This window comes from Lampetra fluviatilis, unplaced genomic scaffold (assembly GCF_964198595.1).
Source record: "Lampetra fluviatilis unplaced genomic scaffold, kcLamFluv1.1 SCAFFOLD_184, whole genome shotgun sequence".
NCBI classification, from domain to species: Eukaryota; Metazoa; Chordata; class Hyperoartia; order Petromyzontiformes; family Petromyzontidae; genus Lampetra; species Lampetra fluviatilis.
The window spans coordinates 89,359-106,309 of NW_027621618.1; the positions used below are offsets into that span (position 1 = coordinate 89,359).

General features: G+C 47.8%; 1 protein-coding gene across 1 annotated transcript in view; it reads right to left on the reverse strand.

Annotated features, from left to right (window-relative positions):
- Positions 1-16,951, reverse strand: part of LOC144955488 (OTU domain-containing protein 7B-like) — a 61,257-nt gene that overhangs the window by 15,733 nt on the left and 28,573 nt on the right. Inside the window, exons 7-8 of the mRNA XM_078885690.1 lie at positions 16,003-16,286; positions 7,764-7,868 (exon numbers count right to left, since the gene is read on the reverse strand). Coding sequence (XP_078741816.1) covers positions 7,764-7,868; positions 16,003-16,286 — 389 coding nt within the window. The remainder of the gene's footprint in view (positions 1-7,763; positions 7,869-16,002; positions 16,287-16,951) is intronic.

The window sequence follows — 16,951 nt, forward strand, 5'->3', positions numbered from 1 at the left end:
GACGTGGAACTCCTCCAGAGATTCGTACACTGGGTCTTCACCCTCACCACTACACACACACAGACACACACAGTGAGACACACACAGTGAGACACACAGAGACACACACAGTGAGACACACACAGTGAGACACACACAGTGACACACACAGTGAGACACACACAGTGAGACACACACGCAGAGCACGTGGGTCAACGCAAAGACGTGGAACTCCTCCAGAGATTCGTACACTGGGTCTTCACCCTCACCACTACACACACACAGACACACACAGTGAGACACACACAGTGAGACACACAGAGACACACACAGTGAGACACACACAGTGAGACACACAGAGACACACACAGTGAGACACACACAGTGAGACACACACGCAGAGCACGTGGGTCAACGCAAAGACGTGGAAGTCCTCCAGAGATTCGTACACTGGGTCTTCACCCTCACCACTACACACACACAGACACACACAGTGAGACACACACAGTGAGACACACAGAGACACACACAGTGAGACACACACAGTGAGACACACAGAGACACACACAGTGAGACACACACAGTGAGACACACACGCAGAGCACGTGGGTCAACGCAAAGACGTGGAACTCCTCCAGAGATTCGTACACTGGGTCTTCACCCTCACCACTACACACACACAGACACACACAGTGAGACACACACAGTGAGACACACAGAGACACACACAGTGAGACACACACAGTGAGACACACAGAGACACACACAGTGAGACACACACAGTGAGACACACACGCAGAGCACGTGGGTCAACGCAAAGACGTGGAACTCCTCCAGAGATTCGTACACTGGGTCTTCACCCTCACCACTACACACACACAGACACACACAGTGAGACACACACAGTGAGACACACAGAGACACACACAGTGAGACACACACAGTGAGACACACAGAGACACACACAGTGAGACACACACAGTGAGACACACACGCAGAGCACGTGGGTCAACGCAAAGACGTGGAACTCCTCCAGAGACTCGTACACTGGGTCCTCACCCTCACCACTACACACACAGAGACACACACAGTGAGACAGTGACACACACAGTGACACGCACAGAGACACACACAGTGAGACACACACAGTGAGACACGCACAGTGAGACACACACAGTGAGACACACACAGTGACACGCACAGAGACACACACAGTGACACACACACACAGAGCACGTGGGTCAACGCGAAGACGTGGAACTCCTCCAGAGATTCATACACTGGGTCCTCACTATCACCACTACACACACACAGACACACACAGTGAGACACACAGTGACACACACAGTGAGACACACACACAGACACACACAGTGAGACACACAGTGACACACACAGTGAGACACACACACAGTGAGACACACACACAGTGAGACACACACAGTGAGACACACACAGTGACACACACAGAGACACACACAGTGAGACACACACAGTGAGACACACACACAGTGAGACACACACAGTGAGACACACACAGTGACACACACAGAGACACACACAGTGAGACACACACAGTGAGACACACACACAGTGAGACACACACAGTGAGACACACAGTGACACACACAGAGACACACAGTGAGACACACACAGAGACACGCACAGAGACACACACAGTGAGACACACACAGTGACACACACAGAGACACACACAGAGACACACACAGAGACACACACAGTGAGACACACACAGTGAGACACACAGTGACACACACAGAGACACACACAGTGACACACACAGTGAGACACACACAGTGAGACACACACAGTGACACACACAGAGACACACACAGAGACACACACAGAGACACACACAGTGAGACACACACAGTGAGACACACAGTGACACACACAGAGACACACAGTGAGACACACACAGAGACACGCACAGAGACACACACAGAGACACACACAGTGAGACACACACAGTGAGACACACACAGTGAGACACACAGTGACACACACAGAGACACACAGTGAGACACACACAGTGACACACACAGAGACACACACAGAGACACACACAGTGAGACACACACAGTGAGACACACACACAGTGAGACACACACAGTGAGACACACACAGAGACACACAGTGAGACACACACAGAGACACACACAGTGACACACACAGTGAGACACACACAGTGAGACACACACAGAGACACACACACAGTGAGACACACAGTGAGACACACACACAGAGACACAGAGACACACACAGTGAGACACACACAGTGAGACACACACACAGTGAGACACACACAGTGAGACACACACAGTGACACACACAGAGACACACAGTGAGACACACACAGTGAGACACACACAGTGAGACACACAGTGAGACACACACAGAGACACACACACAGTGAGACACACAGTGAGACACACACACAGAGACACACACAGAGACACACACAGTGAGACACACACAGTGAGACACACACAGTGACACACACAGAGACACACACAGTGACACACACAGTGAGACACACACAGTGAGACACACAGTGAGACACACACAGAGACACACACACAGTGAGACACACAGTGAGACACACACACAGAGACACACACAGAGACACACACAGTGAGACACACACAGTGAGACACACACAGTGAGACACACACAGTGAGACACACACAGTGAGACACACACACAGTGAGACACACACACAGTGAGACACACACACACACACAGTGACACACACAGTGACACACACAGTGAGACACACACAGTGAGACACACACACAGTGAGACACACACAGTGAGACACACACAGTGAGACACACACAGTGAGACACACACACAGTGAGACACACACACAGTGAGACACACACACACACACAGTGACACACACAGTGACACACACAGTGAGACACACACAGTGAGACACACACACAGTGAGACACACACAGTGAGACACACACAGTGAGACACACACAGAGACACACACACAGTGAGACACACACAGTGAGACACACACAGTGAGACACACACAGTGAGACACACACAGTGAGACACACACAGTGAGACACACACAGAGAGACACACACAGTGAGACACACACAGTGAGACACACACAGTGAGAAACACACAGTGAGACACACAGTGAGACACACACAGTGAGACACACACACAGTGAGACACACAGTGACACACACAGAGACACACACAGTGAGACACACACACAGTGACACACACACAGTGACACACACACAGTGAGACACACACAGTGAGACACACACAGTGAGACACACACAGTGAGACACACACAGTGAGAAACACACAGTGAGACACACAGTGAGACACACACAGTGAGACACACACACAGTGAGACACACAGTGACACACACAGAGACACACACAGTGAGACACACACACAGTGACACACACACAGTGACACACACAGTGAGACACACACACACAGTGAGACACACAGTGAGACACACACAGAGACACACACAGTGAGACACACAGTGAGACACACACACAGTGACACACACAGTGACACACACAGTGAGACACACACACAGTGACACACACAGTGACACACACAGTGACACACACAGTGACACACACAGTGAGACACACACACACAGTGACACACACAGTGACACACACAGTGACACACACAGTGAGACACACACACACAGTGACACACACAGTGAGACACACACACAGTGACACACACAGTGACACACACAGTGACACACACAGTGACACACACAGTGAGACACACACACACAGTGACACACACAGTGAGACACACACACAGTGACACACACAGTGACACACACAGTGACACACACAGTGAGACACACACACACAGTGACACACACAGTGAGACACACACACAGTGACACACACAGTGACACACACAGTGACACACACACACAGTGACACACACAGTGACACACACAGTGAGACACACACACAGTGACACACACAGTGAGACAGTGACACACACACAGTGACACACACAGTGACACACACAGTGACACACACACAGTGACACACACAGTGAGACACACAGTGAGACACACACACACAGTGACACACACAGTGACACACACAGTGAGACACACACACACAGTGACACACACAGTGACACACACAGTGAGACACACACACACAGTGACACACACAGTGAGACACACAGTGAGACACACACACACAGTGACACACACAGTGAGACACACAGTGAGACACACACACACAGTGACACACACAGTGAGACACACAGTGAGACACACAGTGACACACACAGTGACACACACAGTGAGACACACACACAGTGACACACACACAGTGAGACACACACAGTGAGACACACAGTGAGACACACAGTGAGACACACACAGTGAGACACACAGTGACACACACAGTGAGACACACACAGTGAGACACACAGTGACACACACAGTGACACAGTGAGACACACACAGAGACACACACACATAGACACACACAGTGAGACACAGTGAGACACACACACATAGACACACACAGTGACACACACAGTGAGACACACACACAGTGACACACACAGTGACACACACAGTGAGACACACACACAGTGACACACACAGTGACACACACAGTGAGACACACACACAGTGACACACACAGTGAGACACACACACACAGTGAGACACACACACACAGTGACACACACAGTGAGACACACACACACAGTGAGACACACAGTGACACACACAGTGACACACACAGTGAGACACACACAGTGAGACACACAGTGAGACACACACAGTGAGACACACAGTGACACACACAGTGAGACACACACAGTGAGACACACAGTGACACACACAGTGACACAGTGAGACACACACAGAGACACACACACATAGACACACACAGTGAGACACAGTGAGACACACACACATAGACACACACAGTGACACACACAGAGACACACACAGTGACACACACAGAGACACACACAGTGACACAGTGAGACACACACACACAGTGAGACACACACAGAGACACAGTGAGACACACACAGAGACACACACACATAGACACACACAGTGAGACACAGTGAGACACACACACATAGACACACACAGTGACACACACAGAGACACACACAGAGACACACAGTGAGACACACACAGTGAGACACACAGTGAGACACACACAGTGACACACACAGTGAGACACACAGTGAGACACACAGTGAGACACACAGTGAGACACACACAGTGAGACACACACAGTGAGACACACACACAGAGACACACACAGTGAGACAGTGACACACACAGTGACACACACACACAGTGACACACACACACAGTGAGACAGTGAGACACACACAGTGACACACACACAGTGAGACACACACAGTGAGACACACAGAGACACACACAGAGACACACACAGAGAGACACACAGTGAGACACACACAGTGAGACACACAGACACACACAGAGAGACACACAGTGAGACACAGACAGTGAGACACACACAGAGACACACACACAGTGAGGCACACAGAGTGAGACACACACACAGTGACACACACACAGTGAGACACAGAGTGAGACACATACACACAGAGACACAGAGTGAGACACACAGACACACAGTGAGACACACAGACACACAGTGAGACACACAGACACACAGAGACACAGAGTGAGACACACACAGTGAGACACACAGACACAGAGACACACACACAGTGACACACACACACAGAGTGAGACACGCACACAGTGAGACACAGAGACACACACACAGTGACACACACACATAGACACACACACAGAGTGAGACACACACAGTGACACACACACACAGTGAGACACACAGTGACACACACACAGAGAGACACACAGACACAGTGAAACACACACAGAGACACACAGTGAGACACACACAGAGTGAGACACACACACAGAGTGAGACACACACAGTGACACACACACACACAGTGAGACACACAGTGACACACACAGAGTGAGACACACACACAGAGTGAGACACACACAGTGACACACACAGAGTGAAACAAACAAAGAACAAAGATCCCCCGTATAGCCTTAACAGACTGTAGGGGCAAGTGCTGTTAGCGAGACACACACAGTGAGACACACACAGAGTGAGACACACACAGAGTGAGACACACACAGAGTGAGACACACACAGAGTGAGACACACACAGAGTGAGACACACACAGAGTGAGACACACACAGAGTGAGACACACACACACAGAGTGAGACACACACAGAGTGAGACACACACAGAGTGAGACACACACAGAGTGAGACACACACAGAGTGAGACACACACAGAGTGAGACACACACAGAGTGAGACACACACACACAGAGTGAGACACACACAGTGAGACACACGCACGCAGAGTGAGACACACACAGATTGAGACACACACACACGCACAGTGAGACACACACAGTGAGACACACACACACAGAGTGAGACACACACAGAGTGAGACACACACAGAGTGAGACACACACAGAGTGAGACACACACACACAGAGTGAGACACACACAGTGAGACACACGCACGCAGAGTGAGACACACACAGATTGAGACACACACACACGCACAGTGAGACACACACAGTGAGACACACACACACAGAGTGAGACACACACAGAGTGAGACACACACAGTGAGACACACACACACAGAGTGAGACACACACAGAGTGAGACACACACACACAGAGTGAGACACACACAGAGTGAGACACACACACACAGAGTGAGACACACAGAGTGAGACACACACACACAGAGTGAGACACACAGAGTGAGACACACACACACAGAGTGAGACACACAGAGTGAGACACACACACACAGAGTGAGACACACAGAGTGAGACACACACACACAGAGTGAGACACACACACACGCACAGTGAGACAAAGATCCCCCGTATAGCCTTAACAGACTGTAGGGGCAAGTGCTGTTAGCGAGCACCTATGAAGGCCGGAACGGTACACGAGGGGGTGGGAGACACACACAGTGAGACACACAGTGAGACACACACAGTGAGACACACACAGTGAGACACACAGAGTGAGACACACACACACAGAGTGAGACACACACAGAGTGAGACACACACAGAGTGAGACACACACAGAGTGAGACACACACAGAGTGAGACACACACAGTGAGACACACAGAGTGAGACACACACACACAGAGTGAGACACACACAGAGTGAGACACACACAGAGTGAGACACACACAGAGTGAGACACACACAGAGTGAGACACACACAGAGTGAGACACACACAGAGTGAGACACACACAGAGTGAGACACACACAGAGTGAGACACACACACACGCAGTGAGACACACAGTGAGACACACACAGAGTGAGACACACACACACAGAGTGAGACACACACAAAGTGAGACACACACACACGCAGTGAGACACACACAGTGAGACACACACACACAGAGTGAGACACACACAGAGTGAGACACACACAGAGTGAGACACACACAGAGTGAGACACACACACACAGAGTGAGACACACAGAGTGAGACACACACACACAGAGTGAGACACACAGAGTGAGACACACACACACGCACAGTGAGACACACACAGTGAGACACACAGTGAGACACACACAGTGAGACACACAGAGTGAGACACACAGAGTGAGACACACAGAGTGAGACACACACGCACCGCGGAGCGCTGAGCGATGATCCCCGTGGCTCGCTGGACGCCAACTGCAGCAGCTCCTCCCACTCTCGCTCCCACTCCTCGTCAGAGAACACCAGGCCAGACTACACACACACACAGTGACACACACACACACAGACACACAGACACACACAGTGACACACACACAGTGACACACACACACAGACACACACACAGACACACACACACACAGTGACACACACACACACAGACACACACACAGACACACACACACACAGTGACACACACACACACAGTGACACACACACAGTGACACACACACACACACACAGACACACACACACACAGTGACACACACACACAGTCACACACACACAGTGACACACACATACACACACACACACAGTGACACACACACAGACACACACACACACACAGTCACACACCAAACACACACCACACACACACACACAGTGACACACACAGACACACACACAGTGACACACACAGACACACACACACCACACACACACACAGTGACACACACACAGTGACACACACACAGTGACACACACAGACACACACACAGACACACACATACACAGTGACACACACACAGACACACACACAGACACACACACACACACAGTGACACACACACAGACACACACACACACAGTCACACACACACACAGTCACACACCACACACACACACACAGACACACAGTGACACACACAGACACACACACAGACACACACACACACAGTCACACACACACACACAGACACACACACACACACAGACACACACATACACAGTGACACACACACACAGACACACACACAGACACACAGACACACACAGTCACATACACACAGACACACACACAGACACACAAAGACACACACACAGACACACACACAGACACACACACAGACACACACACAGTCACACACACACACAGACACACACAGACACACACACACAGACACACACACACAGACACACACCCACAGTCACACACCCACAGACACACACACAGACACACACACACAGACACACACACACAGACACACACACACAGTCACACACACACACAGTCACACACACAGACACACACACACACAGACACACAGACACACACAGTCACACACACACACAGTCACACACACAGACACACACACACACACAGACACACACACACACACAGACACACACACACAGACACACACACACAGTCACACACACACACAGACACACACACAGACACACACACACACAGACACAGACAGTGCGGGGAGAGACATGGGGATATTTTAGTCATTCATGCTGCTGCTGCTGATGATGATCATGATGATGATGAAGATCATGAAATTCATGAAGTTGGTGATCATGATGATGATGACACTGCAGATGATGATGATGACACTGCTACTGATGATGATGACACTGCTACTGATGATGATGATGACACTGCTACTGATGATGATGACACTGCTACTGATGATGATGACACTACTACTGATGATGATGACACTGCTACTGATGATGATGACACTGCTACTGATGATGATGATGATGACACTACTACTGATGATGATGACACTGCTGATGATGATGATGACACTGCTACTGATGATGATGACACTACTACTGATGATGATGACACTGCTACTGATGATGATGATGACACTACTACTGATGATGATGACACTGCTGATGATGATGATGATGACACTGCTACTGATGATGATGACACTACTACTGATGATGATGACACTGCTACTGATGATGATGATGACACTACTACTGATGATGATGACACTGCTACTGATGATGATGACACTACTACTGATGATGATGACACTGCTACTGATGATGATGACACTACTACTGATGATGATGACACTGCTGATGATGATGATGACACTGCTACTGATGATGACACTACTACTGATGATGATGACACTGCTACTGATGATGATGACACTACTACTGATGATGATGACACTGCTGATGATGATGATGACACTGCTACTGATGATGATGACACTACTACTGATGATGATGACACTGCTACTGATGGTGATGACACTGCTACTGATGATGATGATGATACTACTACTGATGATGATGACACTACTACTGATGATGATGACACTACTACTGATGATGATGACACTACTACTGATGATGATGACACTACTACTGATGATGATGACACTGCTACTGATGATGATGATGACACTACTACTGATGATGATGACACTGCTGATGATGATGATGACACTGCTACTGATGATGATGACACTACTACTGATGATGATGACACTGCTACTGATGATGATGATGACACTACTACTGATGATGATGACACTGCTACTGATGATGATGACACTGCTACTGATGATGATGACACTGCTACTGATGATGATGACACTACTACTGATGATGATGACACTGCTACTGATGATGATGACACTGCTACTGATGATGATGATGACACTACTACTGATGATGATGACACTGCTACTGATGATGATGATGACACTGCTACTGATGATGATGACACTGCTACTGATGATGATGACACTACTACTGATGATGATGACACTGCTACTGATGATGATGATGACACTACTACTGATGATGATGACACTGCTGATGATGATGATGATGACACTGCTACTGATGATGATGACACTACTACTGATGATGATGACACTGCTACTGATGATGATGATGACACTACTACTGATGATGATGACACTGCTACTGATGATGATGACACTACTACTGATGATGATGACGCTACTACTGATGGTGATGACGCTGCTACTGATGATGATGACACTGCTACTGATGATGATGACACTGCTACTGATGATGATGACACTACTACTGATGGTGATGACGCTGCTACTGATGATGATGACACTGCTACTGATGATGATGACACTGCTACTGATGATGATGACACTACTACTGATGATGATGACACTGCTACTGATGATGATGACACTGCTACTGATGATGATGACACTACTACTGATGATGATGACACTGCTACTGATGATGATGACTCTACTACTGATGGTGATGACACTGCTACTGATGATGATGACACTGCTACTGATGATGATGACACTGCTACTGATGATGATGACACTGCTACTGATGGTGATGACACTACTACTGATGATGATGACACTACTACTGATGATGATGACACTACTACTGATGATGATGACACTGCTACTGATGATGATGACACTGCTACTGATGATGATGACACTACTACTGATGATGATGACACTGCTACTGATGATGATGACACTGCTACTGATGGTGATGACACTGCTACTGATGATGATGACACTGCTACTGATGATGATGACACTACTACTGATGATGATGACACTGCTACTGATGATGATGACACTGCTACTGATGATGATGACACTGCTACTGATGATGATGACACTACTACTGATGATGATGACACTGCTACTGATGATGATGACACTGCTACTGATGATGATGACACTACTACTGATGGTGATGACACTACTACTGATGGTGATGACGCTGCTACTGATGGTGATGACACTACTACTGATGATGATGACACTGCTACTGATGATGATGACACTGCTACTGATGATGATGACACTACTACTGATGATGATGACACTACTACTGATGGTGATGACACTACTACTGATGATGATGACACTGCTACTGATGATGATGACACTGCTACTGATGATGATGACACTGCTACTGATGATGATGACACTGCTACTGATGATGATGACACTGCTACTGATGATGATGACACTACTACTGATGATGATGACACTACTACTGATGGTGATGACACTGCTACTGATGATGATGACACTACTACTGATGGTGATGACACTACTACTGATGATGATGACACTACTACTGATGATGATGACACTGCTACTGATGATGATGACACTGCTACTGATGATGATGACACTACTACTGATGATGATGACACTACTACTGATGATGATGACACTACTACTGATGATGATGACACTGCTACTGATGGTGATGACACTGCTACTGATGATGATGACACTGCTACTGATGATGATGACACTGCTACTGATGATGATGACACTGCTACTGATGATGATGACACTGCTACTGATGGTGATGACACTGCTACTGATGATGATGACACTGCTACTGATGATGATGACACTGCTACTGATGATGATGACACTACTACTGATGATGATGACACTGCTACTGATGATGATGACACTACTACTGATGATGATGACACTACTACTGATGATGATGACACTGCTACTGATGATGATGACACTGCTACTGATGATGATGACACTGCTACTGATGGTGATGACACTGCTACTGATGATGATGACACTGCTACTGATGATGATGACACTGCTACTGATGATGATGACACTACTACTGATGATGATGACACTGCTACTGATGATGATGACACTACTACTGATGATGATGACACTACTACTGATGATGATGACACTGCTACTGATGATGATGACACTGCTACTGATGGTGATGACACTACTACTGATGATGATGACACTGCTACTGATGATGATGACACTGCTACTGATGATGATGACACTGCTACTGATGATGATGACACTGCTACTGATGATGATGACACTGCTACTGATGATGATGACACTGCTACTGATGGTGATGACACTGCTACTGATGATGATGACACTGCTACTGATGATGATGACACTGCTACTGATGATGATGACACTACTACTGATGGTGATGACACTACTACTGATGGTGATGACACTGCTACTGATGATGATGACACTACTACTGATGATGATGACACTGCTACTGATGATGATGACACTACTACTGATGGTGATGACACTACTACTGATGATGATGACACTACTACTGATGATGATGACACTGCTACTGATGATGATGACACTACTACTGATGATGATGACACTACTACTGATGATGATGACACTGCTACTGATGATGATGACACTGCTACTGATGATGATGACACTGCTACTGATGGTGATGACACTACTACTGATGATGATGACACTACTACTGATGATGATGACACTACTACTGATGATGATGACACTACTACTGATGGTGATGACACTGCTACTGATGATGATGACACTGCTACTGATGATGATGACACTGCTACTGATGGTGATGACACTACTACTGATGATGATGACACTACTACTGATGATGATGACACTGCTACTGATGATGATGACACTGCTACTGATGATGATGACACTACTACTGATGATGATGACACTGCTACTGATGATGATGACACTACTACTGATGATGATGACACTGCTACTGATGATGATGACACTGCTACTGATGATGATGACACTACTACTGATGATGATGACACTGCTACTGATGATGATGACACTACTACTGATGATGATGACACTACTACTGATGATGATGACACTGCTACTGATGATGATGACACTACTACTGATGATGATGACACTACTACTGATGATGATGACACTGCTACTGATGATGATGACACTGCTACTGATGATGATGACACTACTACTGATGATGATGACACTGCTACTGATGATGATGACACTGCTACTGATGATGATGACACTGCTACTGATGATGATGACACTACTACTGATGGTGATGACACTACTACTGATGATGATGACACTGCTACTGATGATGATGACACTGCTACTGATGATGATGACACTACTACTGATGATGATGACACTGCTACTGATGATGATGACACTGCTACTGATGATGATGACACTGCTACTGATGATGATGACACTGCTACTGATGATGATGACACTACTACTGATGATGATGACACTGCTACTGATGATGATGACACTGCTACTGATGATGATGACACTACTACTGATGGTGATGACACTGCTACTGATGATGATGACACTGCTACTGATGGTGATGACGCTACTACTGATGATGATGACACTGCTACTGATGATGATGACACTGCTACTGATGATGATGACACTGCTACTGATGATGATGACACTGCTACTGATGATGATGACACTGCTACTGATGATGATGACACTGCTACTGATGATGATGACACTGCTACTGATGATGATGACACTGCTACTGATGGTGATGACACTGCTACTGATGATGATGACACTGCTACTGATGATGATGACACTGCTACTGATGATGATGACACTGCTACTGATGATGATGACACTGCTACTGATGGTGATGACACTGCTACTGATGATGATGACACTACTACTGATGATGATGACACTACTACTGATGATGATGACACTGCTACTGATGATGATGACACTGCTACTGATGATGATGACACTACTACTGATGATGATGACACTACTACTGATGATGATGACACTGCTACTGATGGTGATGACACTGCTACTGATGATGATGACACTACTACTGATGATGATGACACTGCTACTGATGATGATGACACTGCTACTGATGATGATGACACTGCTACTGATGATGATGACACTACTACTGATGATGATGACACTACTACTGATGATGATGACACTACTACTGATGATGATGACACTGCTACTGATGATGATGACACTGCTACTGATGATGATGACACTGCTACTGATGATGATGACACTGCTACTGATGATGATGACACTACTACTGATGGTGATGACACTACTACTGATGATGATGACACTACTACTGATGATGATGACACTGCTACTGATGATGATGACACTGCTACTGATGATGATGACACTGCTACTGATGATGATGACACTACTACTGATGGTGATGACACTGCTACTGATGATGATGACACTGCTACTGATGATGACGCTACTACTGATGATGATGACACTACTACTGATCATGATGACACTACTACTGATGATGACACTACTACTGATGATGATGACACTACTACTGATGATGACGCTACTACTGATGATGATGACACTACTACTGATCATGATGACACTACTACTGATGATGACACTACTACTGATGATGATGACACTACTACTGATGATGATGACACTACTACTGATGATGACACTACTACTGATGATGATGACACTACTACTACTGATCATGATGACACTACTACTGATCATGATGACACTACTACTACTGATGATGACACTACTACTGATGATGATGACACTACTACTGATGATGATGACACTACTACTACTGATGATGACACTGCTACTACTGATGATGATGACACTGCTACTACTGATGATGATGACACTACTACTACTGATGATGATGACACTACTACTACTGATGATGATGACACTACTACTGATGATGATGACACTACTACTGATGATGATGACACTACTACTGATGATGACACTTCTACTGATGATGATGATGACACTGCTACTACTGATGATGATGACGCTACTACTGATGATGATGACACTGCTACTACTGATGATGATGACACTACTACTGATGATGACACTGCTACTACTGATGATGATGACACTGCTACTACTGATGATGATGACACTACTACTACTGATGATGATGACACTACTACTGATGATGACACTGCTACTACTGATGATGATGACACTACTACTGATGATGACACTACTACTACTGATGATGATGACACTGCAACTGATGATGATGACACTACTACTGATGATGATGACACTACTACTGATCATGATACTACTACTGATGATGATGACACTACTACTACTGATGATGATGACACTACTACTACTGATGATGATGACACTACTACTACTGATGATGATGACACTACTACTACTGATCATGATACTGCTACTGATGATGATGACGCTACTACTGATGATGATGACACTACTACTACTGATCATGATACTACTACTACTGATGATGACACTGCTACTGATGATGATGACACTGCTACTGATGATGATGATGACACTGCTACTGATGATGATGATACTACTACTACTGATGATGACACTGCTACTGATGATGATGACACTACTACTACTACTGATGATGACACTGCTACTGATGATGATGATGACACTGCTACTGATCATGATGACACTACTACTGATCATGATGACACTACTACTACTGATGATGATGACACTGCTACTGATGATGATGACACTACTACTGATGATGATGACGACACCGCCAGCCCCACCTCCTCGTTCTGCATCGACTGCTGCCATCTCCAGCGCGACTTCAACGCCCTCACTCGCCAACGGTGACCGTCGCCCGCTTCACGCCGCTGCTGCTGCTGCTGCTGCAGCTGCTGCTGGTTGTGCTGCTGCTGCTGCTGGTTGTGCTGGTTGTGGTGCTGGTTGTGGTGCTGGTTGTGGTGGTTGTTGTGGTGGTTGTCGCCTGAGTCTGGAGGAGCGGTGCCATGCACCAGGCCGTGTAGAGCCTTCCTCAGCGCCAGGTTACGGTCGTGGAAGCCCCACATGCCTGGGGGGGGGCGGGGGGGCGGGGGGGGAGGGGGGGGGGCGGGGGGAGGGGCGGGGTGGGGGGAGCACTTTGAGTGGGAAGTAATGTCTCTAAATTGTGTCTCCCCTCCCCCGGTGTCTCTCCCCCCGTGTCTCTCCCCCGTGTCTCTCCCCCCGTGTCTCTCCCCCGTGTCTCTCTCCGTGTCTCCCCCCGTGTCTCCCCCCCCGTCTCCCCCCCGTGTCTCCCCCCCCGTGTCTCTCCCCCCGTGTCTCCCCCCCCCCCGTGTCTCCCCCGTGTCTCCCCCCCGTGTCTCCCCCCCGTGTCTCCCTCCCCGTGTCTCTCTCCCCGTGTCTCTCTCCCCGTGTCTCTCTCCCCGTGTCTCTCCCCGTGTCTCCCCCCCCCCCGTGTCTCCCCCGTGTCTCCCCCCCGTGTCTCCCTCCCCGTGTCTCTCCCCCCGTGTCTCTCCCCCCGTGTCTCCCCCCCGTGTCTCCCTCCCCGTGTCTCTCTCCCCGTGTCTCTCCCCGTGTCTCCCCCCCCCCGTGTCTCCCCCGTGTCTCCCCCCCGTGTCTCCCTCCCCGTGTCTCTCCCCCCGTGTCTCTCCCCCCGTGTCTCCCCGTGTCTCCCCCCCGTCTCCCCCGTGTCTCCCCCCCCGTGTCTCCCCCCCCGTGTCTCTCCCCCCGTGTCTC